The sequence below is a fragment of the Anabas testudineus genome, chromosome 12 (genome assembly GCF_900324465.2).
Source record: "Anabas testudineus chromosome 12, fAnaTes1.2, whole genome shotgun sequence".
Taxonomy (NCBI): domain Eukaryota; kingdom Metazoa; phylum Chordata; class Actinopteri; order Anabantiformes; family Anabantidae; genus Anabas; species Anabas testudineus.
The window spans coordinates 9,876,864-9,898,004 of record NC_046621.1 but is presented as its reverse complement, the minus strand read 5'-3'; the positions used below and the strand labels follow the sequence as shown (position 1 = coordinate 9,898,004).

Sequence of the window (21,141 nt, the reverse complement as noted above, 5' to 3'; positions counted from 1 at the left end):
GGGTGCGCCAAAGGGTCAATTTCAAATATAGAAAGAGAACAATGTTTTTACAAATCACAGACAGCTACAAAGACACACACACACACACACACACACACACACACATATATATATATATATGTGTGTATTTATAAATTAAATACTAAATAAATACTAAATAATAAATAATAAAAAGGGGTGTGATTTACACTGCTTCTCAGGCTTTGTTGAAAACAAAGAAGTTGTGGATCCAGACTTTTATTTATTTGTTTATTTATTTATTCTTGTTTTCAAAAAGTGAAAGAGTGGTGTGCTCACATGTTATAAGTTATACAACATAGTCAGTTAACAAATAAACAGTAAAGTCTCTCATCTGGGAATGTTTGGCATTTTTTCACTGACTAGTTTTTCAGAGGATACAATTTATCCAATTTATCATCTAACTATTTACAACAATGACATCCTACTAAAATGGAAAGCTTGTTTTGTTTGTTTGTAATATTACTATTTTACTTTTATTCATCTGTAATTCCAGAAGCAAATATTGTACTTTTTTATGTCACTGCGTTAATGTGATAAAAACATCACATAAATGCGGTGATGATGTGTGTTGTTTTCATGTTGATTGATCTTTACCTTTTCACCCCACACATACTGTTGCGAACAATCCAGCCTTAGTTTCAACAAACCTTTTTCGCACACTAGCACTGTAGACAAAAATACAACACTATGAGTTGCCTGAAAATTTTATATTTCTATTATATGTCTTCCTGAAAATACTAATTCATAGTAAGTCATTTGAATCAAATGTAAGTCATATATGGGTAGACCAGTATTTAGGGTATAAATTATTATTTTTATAAAGATGAAATATTTGATGAAGTAAAACTAAATTGTTGCCTTGTTATCATTAGCAAACCATGTATTTAGCTGTTTTTCTGTTACATAAGCACATCATAAGACTTTTTGGGGAACTACATGTTTATACAGTATTTCCCACCAGAACATGCACAAGGAAAAACTGAATATCTTAATAAAATACAAATGAACATCTGATGATTATGATAATGTGGCCATATAAGCAGGACATGGACATCTATTATATTGATTTTGCAGATACTTGAAATGTTTCAAGGCCTATTATCAATATTTTCTTTTTAAAATTACTGAAAATCTATTACAACAAACATCACTACTGTGGTGGTGATAAGGAAATTTCACTAAAAATATATTACAATTTAACAATGCAGTTTTCAGAAAAGTATGTAATGTAAGTCCAGCTCATATGTTTAAAGTTTAAAACTCCAATATAATCACATGGTCAAGAATTATGCAAGTAAAAGCTTCCTGTTCCTTCTGTGTGTTGTTCAGGAGCTCTGCCAGTCTTCCTCTATAAGACTGCAAAGGGGATCTTTTTGTGACATTGCAACAGTGTAGTTGCAGGCTGTTGTAACACTCTTCCTTTTTTTTTTTTTTACTTTTGTCTCTCAAATTACCCTTACCACACACAAAAGTAAAGATGTCAGAGAAAAGTGAATTCTCATTTGTTACATTTTTTTAGTTTTTGACACTTTTATCAGTGACACTGCTCAGGAAACAGAAGAGAGAAGTTGCATTCAACGGACCTCCGTGAAAAGTCACTTTCTGATTATTGCTTCCACTTTCACACGCGTGAGTACTTACATACTTTTGTTTTATATGACTAAACTATATAACATTTATTTTTAAGAATTTATGTTCAGTTATAATTGTAAATTTTGATGACAAAAGACACTGTGCTTAATATTACAGGAAAAGTAACAAGGATGGGTGACTATGTTGAGTACGACGATTACACTCTAGGCAATGAAACTGAGGCTAACATCACCACAGGTGAAGTACTGCTATTCAGGGAGTCTTCTCTGACTCATGTTCTGGTGGTAGTCAATGTCCTCATATCTGTCATTGGCATTGGAGGAAATTCATTAGTGATCTGGATCTGTGGATGGAAAATGAAAAGAACGGTCATCACCACCTGGTACATCAGTCTGGCCATTTCAGACTTATTGTTCTGTTTCTTTCTGCCTCTGGAAGTGTTTTACATTAGTACCTCAAACTGGCCTTTCGGACTGGTCTTATGCAAGATTACCTCCTCTGCCCTGTTCCTCAACATGTACAGCAGTGTGTTTCTTTTGGTTATCATCAGCACTGATCGCTGCTTAATGATTTCATTTCCCGTTTGGTCACACAACCACCGGACAGTGCGGAAAGCAGCTGGAGTTGTTGTTCTCATGTGGATCCTTTCTGCACTCCTAACATTGCCTTCAATGATCTTCAGACAAATCACAGTTCATGGCCCAGTCACTCTGTGCTACACGAACTACATGGGCCAAGTCAGTCACAAGGCAGTGGTACTCACTCGATTTATCTGTGGATTTCTGATTCCTCTTCTAATAATTGTGTTCTGCTGCTCTGTGCTTGGTGTGAAGCTGTCGAGTTTGACAGTCAAGTCAACAAAGCCTTACAAAGTCATGACGGCACTCATCTTGTCATTTTTCTTCTGCTGGGTCCCATACCATAGCTTTGTTCTACTGGAGTTAGACATTAATAACCACAGCCTGGAAGTGATTCGAACTGGTCTGAAAGTCGGGGCCACCCTGGCCGCAGCAAATAGCTTCATCTCCCCAGTTCTCTATGTGTTTATTGGTAATGACTTTAAACAAACCCTGAAGAGGTCTTTGACATCAAGGATAGAGGAGGCAATGGCAGATCATACAGGGGGTCTCAGTCAGTCCAGATTTAAGTCAATGGTTGTATTAAGTTAAAACATTTGTTGTCACAGACAAGGAACAATTCTCATTCCTGAACATGATTTAAAGAAATCATATGTAACAGCATATAAGTATTTGAATATATATAGCAGGATATATATATTGTATAAATTCTATATGCAAAAATAATGAAAAATAACTTAAATAACATTGTTTATTTGGACTGCTGTATGTTGCTCAGCTATGAACTGATCACTTCCACTACTACTGTATGTTCATTTTTATAAAAATAAAAAAGCTAATTTTTAAAATGTGTTGGTGACTAAATTGCTCGATAATATTTAATTTTTTGAGAGATGTTGATTCAAATGTATGATACTTTTTGAAGCTGTAGCATTGTTTGTGCTGCTGTTGCTGTTTTTTTACTGTTCTTATTTTGTCTACCACATTTATATGACTGAGGCTAGAATATGTGACTTTGTGTGTATTACTGAAGTGAACTATGACACAATTTATTTATGTCATGCATTTTGTGGGTGCGTATTGACCAAAAACACCTTTGACTTGCTGCTCCTCTACAGTAAACTGTGTCAATTCCGGTAACTGCCGTCCCACACTGTGCTGTGTTGTTACTAAAGACCTAGTTAAGGACAAATTTCAGCTCTTGGCTCTCTTAAATGCTAGATTTCACTTTCATTTTTCAATTCAATTTCATTGGAGTTGACAGAATTACTATGCTATTTACACTATTTCCTAAATTACCAGATGTTTCATCAAAATAATGTGGTGAAGTATAACAAAATAGTAAGCCATGCTTTGAAATAAAAACATGTACTTTCATAAATGTAAATTAAATGTATGCTGTCATAATACAGAATTACTGCCCCAATATGGCTGAATTTACTATATGGTTGTTAACGGTGTGATATTTTACATTCAATAAAATTAATTCGGATTTTGATATTGCTATATGAACAACTAAAAAATGTGTAAATGTGAAAGAAAATGCCACCAAATAATACAGTGAGAACCTTGTTTTGGTTTAAATAAAGCATTACACAGACTAGCTTTACTGTTTTAGTAGCTCTAACAGTGAACGTTTGCAGCTAATAAACGAACATCTGAGAAGCACACTTAAATGTCAAACTCAAAACCCTCAAAAAACAAGTAAAAAAAAAAATTTTTTTTGTTGTGTAATCCTGAAAGGCCACACTGAGGGCAAAGGAGCCCTTCTTACGTTGTCGCCCCGCCCCCTCAGGGTCTACTACCGGTTAGCGTCGCTGCTGCTGTGTGATGCAACGAGCTGTAAGGACATTTCCCAACTTCTCACAAGTTACGATTTTCAGCTACACAATTATAAATCATATTCTGAACGACGGTTTACATTGACATATTTGTAGTTGTTGTTCGTTGCTTGTTTACTGGGTTCAAAATGTCGTTTTGCTCAGTCGTCTTCGCTAGCTAACGTTAGCAAATCCGTAAAGACGCCGTTTGTAATGGGAGCGTAGCTAGCTTGTTAGCACTCAGTGTTTTTATTCAATCTCACTCCTCTAGAACGTTTATTCTTTTAAAATACAGTTTTCCGTATTTTCCCATTTGGTATCCGCAAGCCCCATCCACTGGATAACATTATGTATATGTTTTGAAGCCTAGATTGCCAGCTGAGTCAAACCACCTGTGCCGACTTGTTAAGTGAAGCTGTAACACAGTAATTAAATGGCCACCGCTGCCCCCCCTCCAGCATCTGGCTCTACTGGGGCCACAGAAAACTCGGTTCCCGGATCTAGCACCTCGTCCGCGACCGACAGTGGCAACCAGGACAGCACTTTCGAGTGTAACATATGTCTGGACACCGCCAAGGATGCTGTGATCAGCCTGTGCGGACACCTCTTCTGGTAAGACTTGTGTTGTCAATTTTCACAATAAACCTTTCCAGTCTGGAGCCCAAATCTTATTTGATGTATTATAAATTCATTATTTGCACCACATGGAATGAAGCATTATCACATATAGGTGGCATTTGCTGCAGAAGGGTACCAGAATCCCTCTGAAATGAAAGCAGTATTTGTGATCTTTTATAAAACTTGAATTTGGGGAAGAGGAAATATTCCTGGTTTATGTTTAATTCACAGCAGCTATACTGTTAGATTAAATTAAGCGTAGAGGTACTAGCAGAACACCATACATGTGGAAATAGGCATGTTTACATTTTGCCAACTTGGTTTGTTCCATGTTACCCAGGTCTAGTCCCATCATGTTAGTTATTCATTTTCAAAGAGTCGTTAACTCTAATTTATTTTTGGTCAACGTTGTATTAAGTATTTGCACAGTGACGTTCTAGGACACAAACTGTTTTACTAATCAAGTCTCTTTCCTTCTTTTTTGCATCTATTCTTTATCAGTTGGCCATGTTTGCATCAGGTAAGCCACACCTATCTTGGTTTCCAGTTTTTTGACTGTCATCATTCATTCTTTAAAATGTAAGCAGTGAGGTCTTTAATATATATTTTTTCCATATGCAGTGGTTGGAGACCAGACCTAACAGACAAGTATGTCCAGTGTGCAAAGCTGGAATCAGCAGAGATAAAGTCATCCCGTTGTATGGACGGGGAAGCACAGGTCAACAGGACCCCAGGTGGGTATTGTGTAGTATTGTGGGTCATAGTGAGTCTGAACATAACATGTTATGTAATCGTACACCTCCTCATGCTTCACCTTTTGTGATGTAATATATAATATTCAAAGTAATAGCTTAAACATTGCATTTGTTCAATGTTACAAATATACAAACAGTACAAATGAGTGCAACTGGTTTTGTTTTGTAGAGAAAGAACACCCCCTCGACCACAAGGGCAAAGGCCTGAGCCTGAAAACCGTGGTGTAAGTACTACACACAAATGCATTATGCACACGTGCCTCTTTAATTGTCAAGAATAGCATGTTTGCCACAGGGATCTATTAGATACTAAGCACTGACATGCTTGTGTCTCTGGAGAATGATCACAAATTGCACCACTCTTGCGTCACATGTCACTTGCTGTACCTCAGATAACTTAAACATGGCTATTATGTTAATGAGGAAACTCATGTTTTACAGGGATTTCAAGGATTTGGCTTTGGAGATGGGGGTTTTCAAATGTCATTTGGGATTGGTGCTTTTCCATTTGGTATTTTTGCTACAGCGTTTAACATCAATGATGGAAGACCGCCACCAGGTATTTTTATGTTGAACACTTCACCATGATCATTCTGTGTTTTATCAACAACAAATCAAATAACCTCTGTGAAACTATTTCCTAAACAGCAGCTCCTGGGACACCGCAGCACATGGATGAACAGTTTCTGTCTCGACTCTTCTTGTTTGTTGCTCTGGTGATTATGTTTTGGCTGCTGATTGCATAAATGCATATAAAGACAATATCTTGGTTTAACCCATAACATTAGAGAAATATGAGATATTATGATATATTGTCACAGGTTATACCTGCATGGCTGCCTCAGGACTTTTTTTAGTTCCTTGATTATTTTCTTTCCTCATCAGGCCACTTGAGCTTTGAATGACCCAGGTTTTTCCTATATAAAGGCATCAATGCAAATCTAAAAAAAAAACATCTTGGAAGGTGAATCTAACTGACAGTTATGTAGCGTGCCTCAGAGTAGCAAATCAAAAATATTTCTCAGATTTCCTTCATCCAGACTTTATGCAGTTTGCCTATTCTCTTTGAGTAACTACATGCATTTCTAAGTCTCTGTGTTGTTGGTATTTTTTTAAATCAGACATTTGCAGAAGGTTTTAAGGTGAGAATGGAAGAAGCAATTCTCAGTGTTCTTTCAATGTGCATCACATTTTTTTAAAAATTAGTCTTCGTTTTTGTCTTTTGACACTATTGTATTGGAAGACCACATGTATGCAACTATGTGATTCCTCCATGTTTGCTCTTTGTGCAAAGTTTTTTTTTTTTTTAATTTATTTCTAAGTGGGCCTTATTCCAGTAATCGGGTTTGTCAAACTTTGAACTTAATTCAGATTTGATTAATTTAACTAAATGTAGCTCATGTTTTAAATCGGCATTTATATCATGTCCAATTTATGATAGGTATCTTCCAACATTGCAACAAAACATGTGAAAACATAAAATTTTTCAGTACCTTTATAGGTTTAAAGGTTCAGATTTCTACTAGTGTATAGCAAAAGTGTAGGAAAACTGATTTCTTTTCCTGAGGTGATCATATGATAATAAATGCCCACCTTTATGCACTTTAATATCTACTGTATAACTGTATGTAAATGAGGAGACTGGGTTCACAGAGCTAAAAAAACATCAATATAGGGTTAAAATTAAACCTGATTTCTGGAATACCTCCGTGGTCTTACAGTATGCATCTCATCTGCAAAACTTACCATAATCACAGGCATGCTTTGTGGAATCGAAACAAAGTCGGACATTGTTGCTGTATATTACATGACATTGAAAAGAACTGTATGGCTGCATTAAAGCAGTTGAAAGATTAATTTATGAAACAGTGTTCCTCTAAAAAATGTAACATCTTTTATTTTTCTCCATTTACTGTACATCACTGTAATTAAATGTAAAATACTGTATTATTACAGAGTTAAAATTGAGATTGCTTGAACATGAAATTACTTCTATAAATGTAATTTTACTGACAGTAAAGCTGTGTAAATAAAGATGTTAATCACTGTAATTTCCGGTGAATTCATTTGAGTTTCACTGTCTCATAAGGTTTAATTGTTCAATTAATATGCAACTCAAGAGGCAATAAAATCAGAGTGGAGATTAAATGACTTTTTTGATGCAGAAATCTGTTGAAAATAAAGATGTTTTATTATTTTTCATTCATTATTTCATATGAAAAAGGTATAGTTAAAACTCAACCACTTTATTCTGTAAAAAAAAAGAAAAATAGATATTTTGGTCTTTTTGTGGAAGAGGTTATTAGAAAAAAATACATGTTAAGTACAAAGAGTCAGTCTGGCCTAGTCTTGCGTTTCTTGCTCTGTAGGTTTCTCTTTAAATTCTGGTTGTGCAACGTTGAACTCTGCTTCATACATGATCTGCTGAATCTTTATTTTTGTCTCGCACCTTTTCTGCGGAGCAAGCCGCTTCAGAGCAGGGACAAAGCTGAGCAGAAACAGTTCGTCCTCATCCCGTGGCCTGGTGGGAATCGAGGTGCCATTGTCTTTGACCAGCCATTTTGTAGGAGATGGTGCCGTTTGAGAAGAAGGCGGTGAAACTGACTCTGGCGTCATACGCCGCTTCTTTCCAGTTTTTCTGACGGAGGTGTTCTGTGGGCTTGAGGGCACCTTGGCCATTACAGCCAGCTGGGCCATCTGTGTGTCTTGCTGTGACACAAATGCCACCTGGGGCTTGACATCAGGTTGACTTGCAGGGCCCTTCATGGTGGACTGTGGTATCTTGACTGGCTCAGATGATATAGTTTCACCCTCCGCACTGCCAGATTCATTATCAGGATTGTCATGGTCATCATCGTTGTTGCTGCAGATGTCTGCCCCACCACTTCGTGATCCAGTAAAGGGTGCAATAAAATTCATGAGTTGTCTATATTTCCATCTGCTTGGTACAATCTCTCCTTGCTTCTTGCTTTTGATCTCCATTCGCACTTCCTTCAAGTACCGGTCTCTCATGTTCTTCCATTTTCTTTTGCATTCTTCAGCTAGAAAAGTATAAGGAAAAAAAGAGTGTATGAAATATCTGTTTAATAATGTGTAAAATATCTGCCTTCAATGATGATATATAGAAATGTGAAAATTAGATTGGCAGCAGTGATAAAGCAACCTGCAGATGGAGAAGTGTTGATTGTGGCCTAGACGCATTCATTATTGACTGAACTATTAATAACCCTTTTATTTAATGGATTGTTTGGGCTATAAGATGTGAGAATGGTGCGAGAGATCTCATCTCAAACTTCCTTGTTTATTTCCTCAAAATCCAAATGTATTAATTTAGCATGAAATAAAAAAAAAGCAGCGGTGTTTGCTTTGGAAATTACTTTAGTGTTGACTATAGTGTACTTTGGATATAGCCTGCGATAAATACATTGAAGTTAAATTAAATAATTCACATCTTCATAGATGTATAATTTCTTCCACTGGATAGTATTAAATGTATAAAATGCATTTCAATTTTAACAAAACTCCTTCATTATCCAAACTAAAGTGTCTGGAGGTCACCGTTAGGTCATGCCGCCTCCTTCTCGCCCATGACTCCGTGCCCCTGGTTATATTTCAGGCTGGGGGCCTCCGCCTCCTCACTGACATTTTATCCGACACACCGAGCTGCTGCTGCTGCTGCTGCCGCCGCCGCGTCCACGACTCTTGCAGAAGCTTTCGGTTTGCATGGACCCCGCGGTGTTTACCGAGCGAGACGACGCCGTGTTTACCGAGTCGGTGATGCCGAGCTGGTTCCTCGCTTCTTCCTCCACACGCTGGCGGCGCAGCACCAGAGCTGGACTGCGCTGTTCGGTGCAGCGCGGCCTACGGCTGCTACCGCTAGCACGGTACGCGCGGCTGCAGCCCCGCACACAGCACGGAGCTGCAGTCGAGCGGATATTAAAAAAAAAAAAGAAAGAAAAACCTCCATATTTCCTACAAGAGGCATGTGAAACACGTCCGCAACGCAGAAACACTAACTGGTTTCTCCTCTCTGTTTGTTTAGTCGCCCACGCAAACGTCGCGCTGAGCAAATAATAACTAGCGCTAAAGTTGGGATAAAACAAAAAAAAAAAAAAGAAAAAACAAGCACACACTCACATGAGAGACCGAGTGCGATGCTGATGTTTCTCCAAGCACTTGCCCGACTTTCCGTGCAACGGTAATTCGGCAAAGTGACATTGTACAGCTCTGGGTAATTAAATACAGCCAATATTAACTTATCGTCCATTTTGCCCTACCGTTGTATCTGTGCTGCGGTGACGCGGAAGCGGCAGCCTTCTCCCGCCTTTTCCGCCCAGCTGCTGCCTCAACGCGAGTTATCGCGAGTGGCGGCCTGTGTGCCGCGCTGTGTCGCTCCGCCGGGCTCCCGGTGGGCTGTGTCACACGGGGGCGCACGACTCCGCACCGGGGCTGCGGTGCATCCGAGGACCAGATGAGGACCAGAGACGCTGTTTCTGTTCCATGAAATCAGGTGGAAAAGTGCACAACATCATATGTAAGTGCAAATAGCTGCTTTACTCAAATGTAGGCTCAGTTTAGAAATAAAAATAGAAGCCTACCTCTTATGATTTATCAATCCTAAACTTATTTATAGCTGTGTTGAATATGATGTTTATAACATGGATTACAAGACTAGGCTTTTGTTAACTTGAATTACATTACATTACAGATTTTAGGAGAACAACATAAAAAAAATGAGTAGGCTATTTAATTTGAAAAGAATATTTATTAGATTTATTCTTACTTATTAAATACTGGCGCCGCACAAGTAGAAGGTGGTTATGCGTCAAAAAAACCTTTCAGTATCAGTATCTTCCAAGAAGTATCTTCCATCAAGAATTGTTGATTTACATGAAGCTCAAAAGGGTAACAGTGATGTTTTGAGTGCTACACAATAGTAAAACAAACTTATTTTCTTTTAATAGAAAAAGAGCATATTTATTGAATTCATTGAAAGATATAAGAGATAAAAAACTGGCAAAAAAAACCCCAAAAACATAAGGACCACATATCTCTCACCTCCAGACTTGGTGGGGAATAAGTCTTGTTTAATTAATCTCGGTCTAAAAATCATCATGATTAAATGCTTGCAGCTTACTTTGACATTAAATAACAAACCATATGGTGAGTTCAGACAGTCTGCAGGGTGATGTTGAAACCAGACAAACTAAACTTGATCCCAGATCATTTTCAGATTATAGGGGAAAGATATGAGGAAAAAAGAGAAGGGGAAAAGACAGAAATGTAATATTTACATTTAGGTGACTTTAAAATATGGAGCTACTGCAACCACATAGTGGTTTCCTTAATTCCTCTTAAATCTTCAGGGTATTTCTATCTGATATGTGTTTTCTGAACTTTCAACAGTTGCCATGTTTCCCTGCATAGGTCTCGAGAAAAGAAGGTTGATCCTCTGTATTTCCTGGTCACACAGCTGCATTCTCAGATTCCCCAGGAGGCTTTGGGCCTCGGTCCAGCAGTAAGCAGAGACACTGCTTTTTCACACGTGAATGGTCTAATGCCATGTGGGGTTCTCTGCTCATTTATCAACAGTCAGTGTGTGGGTGTATTTCTAATCCTGTGTCTCCAATTTGAAAAGTACTGATTTGTTTTTTGTCCTTTATTAGCTATGTTATAATGTTTCCTACCACTGACCTGTTACTTGAGCCACTGGATGAATGATTCCAACACATACTAGTACATAAAGGTCATATTAATTACACTAAACAGCATCTCATCACAGACACCATCGCAGCTTTTTCCATTCTGCATGATAACCATGTAATATTTTCCAGGACTTACCGTCTTCAAATTGCAACATCACATTTGCTGGTGATGTAATGTTGGTGGTGAGGAAAATAAATTCAGCTGGTCAGACTTGTTCTTGGTAGCAACTTTTATTTATGTATTTATTGTTGACAACATTTCAGAATGAAAATCACTTTGAATTAGGAAGAGTGATCTAAGGAACTCTTCAGAATACAGAAAATACTATCGACTAGAATGACAGTGGTTACTTCACTTTCTTTTTGTTGCAAATATTGCAACAACAAAATGAAGCTTTATCATTCTAATCCCCAGTAATGAATTTTGAACTGTTTGAACCAATGCGGATGTGGTACAATTCCTTCTTTTGAGAACCACAATAACTCCAGATAGCGATCTCACATGCGCCGCAAACTATACATCAACAATCTGGATGCTATTAAACCCAAGTGAAAAGGATGGGATGGTGTTTATTGTTATCTGTTTTCAAAAGCCCTTATAAGAGGAGCTTAAGACAGATTGTGGAAATCCATTAATTCTCTGAAAAAAAAGGTGTATTGCCTTGTATGAAATCACAGGATTTGTTGGGGGGATGAATTTAACCTGTAATAGCTTTACCTCAGCTGTGCACATTGTCAAGAAGTCACACTGAAAACACTGCACCACACAGATAAGACACACGATGGCTGATTGTGAATACAAACCACATGGAGGGACCCCTTTTCTGATTTCATCCTTGCCAAATGTGTTTACTGCATTGGCTAAAACATACAAATCTATTAGTGTCACAGCGCATACTGTATCACTGGCACTGACAAGATGAGTCATTAACTCCTCTGCAACTCCCTGATTACTGAGTATAATTAGTATGTGTTGTTGTCAGTGCAGCTTCACTTTGTATAATTTACTGAACGTATCTGCTAATTTGCACAAGATCATTTGTTGATAAAGCTAAATAGGAAAGTGACTTTATAAAATAAATGTATAAGCTAATCCTTAACTTCAGCGTACACAAGACTTTGGCCACACCAAAAACGTTCATCTTTAAATCCAGGTTTCTAATACCGAGCAATCCCCTTTTCTCTAAAACCTCAACAATAAGGATCTTAGGAGCGCTCCACTTCTCATTTTATGCAGTGAAATCTGATTTCTTTTAGAGAAAGGAATGAGGCAAGATTAACTGAATCTGCCGTCCTCTCTAACCTCTTCACAAAACTGCCCAGATTAGCTAGGAATTAAGTTTCAACCGTTTTATGTGTCTGGTCTATGGGGGGATTATGGTTTTACTTTTTTTTTTTTTTTGCCTACCAATTTCAGTATAAGGGCCTGACACGCTGTTGTACAGGCAGGAGAAGGAGAAGAGCAGCGGAGCCTGAGCTATCAAAAAGGTTCTGTGTCAATATTCTGTTATTAGTTTTAGTGGAACTTCTTAGGAGATGGATGGGCTGATCAGGATGGAGAAACAAAAGTTTCCTTTCACTATTGAAAACATACTGAGCAAATATCCAAATGGTAATGGAGACAGACTATCATGTGGGACAAATGTTGTTGGACTAAATGAGAACTCAGTGAGTCCTGTTGGAGGGAAAACAGACACGATTCATCACGCCTGCCTGCGCTGCTGCTACTGCTCCCACTGTGGAGACATATTTCAAACTGATTTCATTCATGAAGGTAAGACCAAATCATCAGCATGTTTTTAACCCGGTTTTGAAACATGCTATCATCATGTTCTGTTCTCAAACCTCAAATCTGATGTCCTTCTCCCAGCCTGTCAGTATGGATGGCCACCAGTGATGCTCTCGGACCCGTGCAGGCTGGGAGACACTCACAGAGAGGAGAAGTCATCCAGTCAGGTGCAGAGGAGGACCAGACGTCACCGCACTATTTTCACAGAGGAGCAGCTGGATGCACTGGAGGAGCTGTTTCTGCAAAACCAGTATCCAGATGTGAACACAAGAGAGAAACTAGCACAAAGCACACACTTAAGAGAGGAAAGAGTGGAGGTAAGACTGCTGTCCTACATATGACTAAAAGATATGACACCAGTGGATCCGGATTTTTTTATGTTTCTATATGCTCTGTGTTGATAACAAAGTCTTGTACAGTTCTATTTATTTATTTATTTATTTAGATGTAAAAACCCAAGAACGTTTTGTAAATGCACTATGTCCCTCAGACAATAAAATTATATCTAACTTTTTTGCTAGGTTTGGTTTAAAAACCGAAGAGCAAAGTGGAGGCGTCAGAAAAGACTACCATTTAGTGTGGGAAACACAGAGAGCTAAGTTTTATACTGTATGACGATTGTATTGAAAGGATAAGAGCAGTGAGTATGTGAGTGAAAGAGTTTCATAAATACAATATGTCATTGTTTTAACAGTCACAGAAAATACTTTTCTCAGAAAATATCAATGGTGATTTTTGGAGATCTTTGTGTTTGTATATTATTTGTAAAGATGACTGTTTGAGTGGATGATAGAAGTACTGGCTACATATGCTAATACTAATCCTGAATGTTAAAGCTTGAATCTGTAAGTAGATTGTTTTAATTTGCACCAACTGTAAAAAAAAAAGTACTCTTGAAAACCAATAAAGTTTTTTGAAAATGGAGCTGGAGATAGTTTTACATTTTAAAAAATGTTTTTATGCCAATGCATTAAAGTTAAATCATCATTCCTATTTAAAACATGACTGGATATCATGGACCCACAAAGTGCTCCAGTAATAATTAGTCAAGAGTATTCATAAATATATTACTAATATATTACTTATTTTTTTATATTACTAAACAATTCTGATCTTTCATGTCTTCATTGAGAACAACAAAAAAAAGAATCTTTAAGAGTATCTTCCATCAAGAATTGTTGATTTACGTGAAGTTCGAAAGGGTAACAGTGATGTGAACGACTTTCACAAGGAATTTCACCAGTCTACAGTTAGGTAAACTATCTACAAATGGAGAAACTTTGGGACTGTGGCTACTCTACCAAGAAGTGTGCGGCCACTCACAATGACCCCAAGAGCACAACAAACACTCATCAATGAGGTATAGAAGCAAGTCTGGGTGACAGCCAAAGATGTGAAGGCATCATTGGAACTGGCTAAGATCTTTGTCTACAGTACGTAAAACATTGAGCTAGCAGGGTGTCTATGGCAGGACACCATGAAGGAAGCTGCTGCTTACTAAAAAGAACATTGCTCCACAAATGAAGTTTGCCAAAGAGAAAATTGACACTCCACAACACAAATTAAAAAGAACACACAACACTACATGTGGTATAAAAAGGGCACTGCAAGGCATCATGAAAACATCATCCCAATCGTAAAGTCTAGTGAGGAAACATGATTTGTTCTGCTTTGCTGCATCAGGGACTGGCCAGCATGCAGTGATTAAGGGGGAGGTGAATTTCCAAGTGTAAAGAAAAAATTCTTCAGCATAATGTGAGAATGTCTGTGGAAGTTAGGTGATGACCCAAAACACAGAATGGCTTCAGAAAAACAAAGTCCGCCTTTTGGTGGGGCCAAGTCAGAACCCAGACCTCAACCCAATAGAGATGCTATGGAACAACTTGAAGACACATTATAGTTGTTAATACTCTTAACTTAGATAAACGTTGATCCCATTTTATGACAAATAACTCAGAAAACCATGACCTTTTCTTGGCATTTATTATGCAGGTGGGTAATGATGGGTGAAAACTGTATTTTGAAGAGCCTATACTGCACACTCACTGCAGCAATATTAACTGCTGACCTGTAGCAAATCAGGACAGTATCTGTAATGATAGGTCAAGTGAATAGTCAAGGGCTCATTTCATTGTAGTCCAAACTATAAATATTAACTACAGCACATAAGTAGCAGTAAGTTCATATCTGTCATTAATGTTGAGTGTATAGATCTTACCCTAAAACAATCACACGTATGCTACAGATATCGTTGGATTACACTGACATTAAAATAATAAAAAAAATATAATGGAAATACTTGAAAACCCTGCTGTTTTGTGAAATTTCTTATTTATAACAGAATTTCTTGAGCATGCGTAACTTCCGGTGTCGTAACCATTCAGCTTACGTAACGACGTTGTTGGGACGTTGTTGTCTTGTTAGCTAGCCAACGTGTTACAGTTCGGTTCATTTTAAACGCGTAAATCTAAATCTAAATCTACGGTAACATTTATATTTACAGATTACATTTGTCAGGAAGACAAGGTGCGTTGCCTTTCCACTTTATCAGTGTCTGTCGTTGATAAAGCTCCACTAGTGTTTAGCCTAGGTGGCTAACAGGGACGACAATGGAGGGCAGCGCCAGCGTACGGAAAGCGTTGTCCGGGACTCTGGTCCCTTCAGCGGTGACAACAGTGGCTCTCCGACAACAACCTCCGGAGAAGGAGAAGCTGGAGAGAAAGGTCCTCGACGAAGAGGATTACATAGAGGTAGTTAAATGTGGTTAATTTAATGGAAAGTAGGTGGCTAGTTGTCAAAGTGACAGCTGTATTGTGCTAGCAAGGTTAATGTTATCACATAAACCATTTAACAGGTGAATTATTTAACGATAGTGTAATGTAACTTACACTTTACTCGGTGTTGAGTGTTTTGTGTTTCATAACAATCAACTTCGCAAAGTATGCAAGAACCATATCTCTTTAGGGCTCTTTGCTGTTGACACTGAAAAAGTGATGTTTCAGATCAGAGGTGCCACACCTCCGTTTTAAATAATGTGAAATATACATGAGGTGTCGTTTGAGATCTTGGATTTGGGCAAAACGATCTGGGAAGTTGTGATAGAAAGAAGGATTAACTTAGTAAAATAACAGGTATATTGATAATGAATAAAGCTGCAGCCTTACCATTCTGTTTTGTTTTGGGCGCTAGCAGGTTAATCACATGTCAGACACTGAATGACTAGCCTTAGAAATACAGTACAGGTCTCCTCTGTAATGTTTTGTTGTTGTGAACAATATGTGATTATTCTCGCTTATTCAAAGTCAAATAACTGTATACCTCTAACAGAACTTGGAGAAGATCATCCAGCGGGACTTCTTCCCAGATGTTACAAAAATGCAAGCACAGAAGGAGTATCTGGAAGCAGAGGAAAGTGGAGACCTGGAGAGAATGAGAGAGATATCCATCCGATATGGATCATATCTGACAAAGACTACACCACGATCTTCGGCGCCCTGTGAGTAATATCATAAGTCCTCACTTTAAAACTTAGCTAGAGAAGGCAAGACCAGTTTATGTTTGTGTTGCTCCTTAATCTAATTGAAAAATGTAAAGCGAGGGACAATATACTGTAGCATGAAAGATGGATATTTTTTTCGGCACATATTTTTTCTAATGTGCTTTATACCTTTTTTTATTCCTTGTGTAGATGTAACTCCAGCTAGCTTTGAGACCCCAGTGGGCCGCACAGGGTCTCCTTCCGCTACTCATGGCAATAAAGGTTTAGAGAGTGGTAAGTATCTATTTTTTAAATTTGAAAACAATTCTTTTTCTTAAAAAAAAAGTTGTGTGCCTTCCTGGACACACAGAACTCTGTAAACACCCCCTTTTTTTGCTACTTACCTAAATTATTTCACATGCTGTTTATTGTAAAAATTGAATTAAAAAGAAAAAATATTTACAGTAATTTATCTACTATTTCTATGAATGTTGTATTTATAGAAAGCAAGGATGATGTCAAGGAGGAGAAAGAGCTTCCCTCACTGGATCGTTTCCTTGCTAAAAATACCAGTGAGGATAATGCGTCATTTGAACAGATAATGGCTCTGGCAAAAGACAAAGAGAAGCTGAAGCATGCCTGGTTGTATGAGGCAGAGGCTGAATTCAAACAGGTACGGATGTGGAAGTCAATACTTTACTTATATTCAGAATAATTTAAATATGGTTTCTTGTTGGATTTGTATTTATAGGAATGCCTCACCAGTTTTTGGAGTAACAAATATTCACTGCCTGATGTGTCTCTGAAAAGTCTGTAGTTTGTTCATGCTTGTAAATCAGAGCACTGATGTTATTAGGGTTGGTTTGCTTAGTTTTCAGTGGCAGTTTAACAACCCCCCTACACTACATCAATAATATTCCTAAAACATTAATACTTATATATACTAATACTTTACAGCGACATGAGGAGAACCTTGCTTTACCATCAGCAGAGAAGGCAGCACTTGAATGTGTCAAAGCTGGACTGGAGACATGGGAGTACAAAGCAAAGAATGCCTTAATGTATTATCCAGAGGGTAAGGATAAAAAAAAATTTCATTAAAATAAAAAATGACTCACATTTAACTTTAAGGGGAAAAAAGGGAATGTAATGTGCTTTCTGCATTTTTTGGTACAGGTGTTAAAGATGATGATGCTGTTTTTAAGAAACCAAGGGAGGTGGTTCACAAGAATACGCGTTTCACTGGGGACCCATTTAGCAAAGCTCTCAACAAAAGCCAGATTCAACAGGCTGCAGCTCTCAATGCCCAGGTAAATTTTAGGAATATCATATGTGAAAACCAGAAGTGAGCCAAGGTTGTTGTATTGCAGTAGATCAGTTTTGACCTTAATTTGCCCCGTACTTGTGAATAAAGTGTCTCTGCCTAGCAATTAGTTCTCTACTTAAAATAAAGTGTTAATTCATGAATAATGCAGCTGATGTATCATGATTTCTGTCCAGTTCAAACAGGGTAAAGTAGGGCCAGATGGGAAAGAGCTCATCCCACATGAGTCGCCAACAGTGAATGGATATGGTTTTGAAAGAACGCCTTCCCCTGCACCTGGTAAGTGGTTCTCAAAATCTTGCATGCAGTAACATTACTGAGAAATAAGAAATTAAATGATAAATTTAGCTGATTTTTAAATAGCTGATTTAGTGACGTTTTGAGAATATTTGTGAATACTATTTTTTCTCTCCTCAGGTGTATCTGAGTCACCTCTGATGACATGGGGAGAGATTGAGAGCACCCCATTTCGTCTGGATGGATCAGACACCCCATATGTCGAGAGGAATCACGGCCCATCGTTTAAGGTAGTGAACATTCACTGGGAGCTGTTTAGTGAATTGTTATTTTGTTTTGTTGAGTTAGTGTTGATATTTAGTATATGTTGTTTCTAAAAGATTCCAGAGCCTGGAAGAAGGGAGAGGCTGGGTTTAAAGATGGCCAATGAAGCTGCAGCTAAGAATCGAGCAAAGAAACAGGAAGCATTGCGAAAGGTTACAGAGAACCTTGCAAGGTAAAGATATTTTACTACTACACTCTTGAGTATATCTACTTTTGCAAGTAACAGCTCACTAAATCTCCTTCCCATAAGGAGGATATATATACAGTATATATTAATTGAACACCTCAACCTTTGTGTTTCAGTCTTACTCCTAAAGGTCTGAGTCCGGCTCTCACCCCCGCCCTGCAGAGGCTCGTAAATCGGACATCTAGCAAGTACACAGACAAAGCTCTACGAGCAAGTTACACCCCATCACCCTCACACAGAATCATCAGCGCCAAGTCTCCCTTTGGTGGTCCATCCACTCCTTCAGGAACACCAACACCAAACAAAGCCAAGACACCAAGCTCTCAGGACGTTACATCACTCACAGACAATCTGTTGCAGCTTCCCAAGAGACGGAAAGCCTCAGACTTTTTCTGAGAGAAGCTGTTCTCTGCTGGCATTGTACAAAACTGACTCACTATAATGTGGAGAACTTTTTTTTAAACAAAGTCTTCATACACAACTGAAGGTTGCATCTTTAGCAAGAAATGTACAGTGGACTGAAGATTTTTTTTTAAGGATTTATTTGTTTCGCTGTCCATGCAACATACCCACTATGTCAGATTTATGCTTAACTAGATGGCTTTATTTCCGTTTAATTATAATCCAGCTGCTGTTTCTGTGATTCAAATATACAAAAGACATTTCAAAGCAAAACAACAGCTAGTTGCTCCAGTTCTTCTTAGATGCTACTGTGACATGTCATTGTTTTTCTCTGCATCATAGAAATTGCTCACAATGAATTGTCTTTCTTACAGCAGGTTTCTCTTAAGTCACACGTTTTTGTGTTGGTGTTAAAAAGTGAAAAAAAGGGAAACACCTGACTTGAATTTGCCAGCTCACTGACTGTGAGTGTAAACAATGAATGTTTTGATTTGCCTTTTACCTTCTTAGAGGCAGAGCTGGGCTCAGGATCTTAAAACTGTGCTAACACTCTTCTTAAAATATTAATTAATTGAATTTGACAATTTGGACTAAAGATGGTCTTCAAAAGTATCTGATACCATATAGCTCCAGATGACATCTTTATCTGTATTTCGCTTTGTGCTCATAGTGGTGGAAGAACAATATTGCCTCTCTCATCTTTGCTGTGAGCACGCTTCCACTGCATATGACTAGTCTTTAAATTACAGCCAATAAGATGCCAACATGCCTTCAGGGTGTGTTTTCTTTTTATTTTTTTTTATTTTTTTGCAACAGGGTTACCCTGAAGCCATTTTTTATCAGGTGATGTTGTGTTGTCTGCACACATGCTTGGTTTACAACTAAACCCTTGTCAGCTGAATCATGGTTCATAGTGTGAACCTTTTGGTATTTTTATAACCAGCAAAGTCATACTGGAGGTAATGAAACAATGTTTTGACTCACTTGTGTGCATTACATATTTTGAATATATCTATATCTCATATATCTGAAAACACTTGCCTCTTGTTCATAGTGACAACAAAGCCTAGAGCAACACCAGAGGAAGGACAAAAGCTTGTGACAAAGTTTACCATGGAAGAAAAATAATTATTATTAACATGGACTGATGTTTAATTCATCTGAAACTTGCACTGTGTCCTTACAGACTAGGACTACAGAGATTGTCCACAATGGCATATGAGGGGCAAATATGAACTTAGCCTTCAAAAGATCAGACTGGGAAGTAAGTAGCCATGTAATGACACTATGAGATTACTAACAAATGGTGTTGATCCATGTTATTGTTGTCAAAAGTTAAACCATTTGGATGTTTACCTGAAATTTGTTGTTCTGAAGAGTAGCGACATAGGAGCTGAACTTGTTACACACTGGATATGATATGCACATCTGATTTGAATTAGGCAGCTTCAAATGCAATCAGACTTGATTAGCGGTTGTAATTTAGGGTTCATATAACCTTTCTTTCATTTGGATTGTGGGAGTCGACCCGTGGCCCAGTGGTTGTCTGACTTGTGATGGTGTGACGATGGTTGGACAGATCATGCGCACATTGTGCTGTGCTTACAGCCTGAAAATGTTGTGATGACATAAGATGCCAGATTCTAGTAAAGGATATGTTTATAATCTGAAGTCTGGCCACCATAGCACATTTGAATCCATTCTATAATGATTTCTCCTGTCAATAGTGGCCCCTTCATGAAAATGGATTCAAAGTTGGAGCATTTGAGTTAGAAAAAAAGGTTTTGCTTTTTGTTTCTGTCCTTCAATAGGAAACTCAACAGAGAAACCCAAATTTATAGTAAACTGATTTCAATCTACTTAAGCCTCTAATTAGCTTCACATATTTATTAGAAGAACAAGGGAATGTGGATTTTGTTGTTCATCGCCTACATTTAAGAGCCATGGGCTGTCACATAAGGTCAAACAGTTCAAACGAGGGAAGAAAGATTATAAATAGGATTAACTATAGAACACATTCCCTATTTTTGCATTTTTAGTACAGTGTTTTTTCGGGGATCCTAATATTAAAGGGCAAATCTAATTTCAAGACCACTTTGGTGTAATAATACCTTTAGTTGATTTAACAGGCGGGATGGATGGATAATAGCCACGTAACATGTGTGACCTTGAGGTAAACTGTCTTTGTTAGTATAATTACAATTCATCAAAGTCTTTTAAAATGCATTTAAAAATCTGCCCTGATGATGCATGATGGTGTGTGATAAACTGCGCCATGTCGTGTGCCGATGCCTCCGCTCATTAAAACCG

General features: G+C 37.9%; 5 protein-coding genes across 8 annotated transcripts; 4 read left to right on the top strand and 1 right to left on the bottom strand.

Moving 5' to 3' along the window:
- Positions 1-1,391: 1,391 nt before the first annotated feature.
- LOC113158132 (chemokine-like receptor 1) lies at positions 1,392-3,722 on the top strand. Its single transcript, XM_026353846.1, has 2 exons — positions 1,392-1,650; positions 1,771-3,722. Exon 2 carries the CDS (start codon positions 1,785-1,787, stop codon positions 2,781-2,783), a length of 999 nt encoding a protein of 332 aa, XP_026209631.1. The 5' UTR covers positions 1,392-1,650; positions 1,771-1,784; the 3' UTR covers positions 2,784-3,722.
- A 254-nt stretch (positions 3,723-3,976) lies between these two features.
- Positions 3,977-7,436, top strand: rnf185 (ring finger protein 185). 2 transcript variants are annotated; one of them, XM_026356104.1, is made up of 7 exons: positions 3,977-4,034; positions 4,378-4,624; positions 5,132-5,150; positions 5,252-5,364; positions 5,555-5,609; positions 5,827-5,944; positions 6,034-7,436. In XM_026356104.1, exons 2-7 carry the CDS (start codon positions 4,446-4,448, stop codon positions 6,129-6,131), a joined length of 582 nt encoding a protein of 193 aa, XP_026211889.1. In that variant the 5' UTR covers positions 3,977-4,034; positions 4,378-4,445; the 3' UTR covers positions 6,132-7,436. The 2 variants fall into 2 exon arrangements, with proteins under 2 accessions (XP_026211889.1, XP_026211890.1); XM_026356105.1 differs by having other exon boundaries at positions 3,996-4,034; positions 4,383-4,624.
- An 85-nt stretch (positions 7,437-7,521) lies between these two features.
- On the bottom strand, positions 7,522-9,740 carry LOC113159430. Of its 3 annotated transcripts, none has more exons than XM_026356100.1 (2): positions 9,523-9,740; positions 7,522-8,426 (listed from the first exon to the last, which is right to left on the bottom strand). In XM_026356100.1, the coding sequence occupies exons 1-2, from the start codon at positions 9,650-9,652 to the stop codon at positions 7,729-7,731; spliced, it is 828 nt and encodes a 275-aa protein (XP_026211885.1). In that variant the 5' UTR covers positions 9,653-9,740; the 3' UTR covers positions 7,522-7,728. The 3 variants fall into 3 exon arrangements, with proteins under 3 accessions (XP_026211885.1, XP_026211886.1, XP_026211887.1); XM_026356101.1 differs by having other exon boundaries at positions 9,663-9,702; XM_026356102.1 differs by lacking the exon at positions 9,523-9,740 and adding an exon at positions 8,944-9,506.
- Positions 9,741-9,876: 136 nt separating this feature from the next.
- On the top strand, positions 9,877-13,801 carry LOC113159432 (homeobox protein goosecoid-2). The gene is made up of 4 exons (XM_026356106.1): positions 9,877-9,919; positions 10,813-12,864; positions 12,961-13,196; positions 13,401-13,801. The coding sequence occupies exons 2-4, from the start codon at positions 12,627-12,629 to the stop codon at positions 13,476-13,478; spliced, it is 552 nt and encodes a 183-aa protein (XP_026211891.1). The 5' UTR covers positions 9,877-9,919; positions 10,813-12,626; the 3' UTR covers positions 13,479-13,801.
- Positions 13,802-15,275: 1,474 nt separating this feature from the next.
- Positions 15,276-20,665, top strand: ess2 (ess-2 splicing factor homolog). The gene is made up of 10 exons (XM_026356926.1): positions 15,276-15,629; positions 16,207-16,375; positions 16,568-16,651; positions 16,861-17,030; positions 17,315-17,432; positions 17,534-17,667; positions 17,858-17,960; positions 18,099-18,208; positions 18,299-18,414; positions 18,546-20,665. The coding sequence occupies exons 1-10, from the start codon at positions 15,489-15,491 to the stop codon at positions 18,823-18,825; spliced, it is 1,425 nt and encodes a 474-aa protein (XP_026212711.1). The 5' UTR covers positions 15,276-15,488; the 3' UTR covers positions 18,826-20,665.
- Positions 20,666-21,141: the final 476 nt, after the last annotated feature.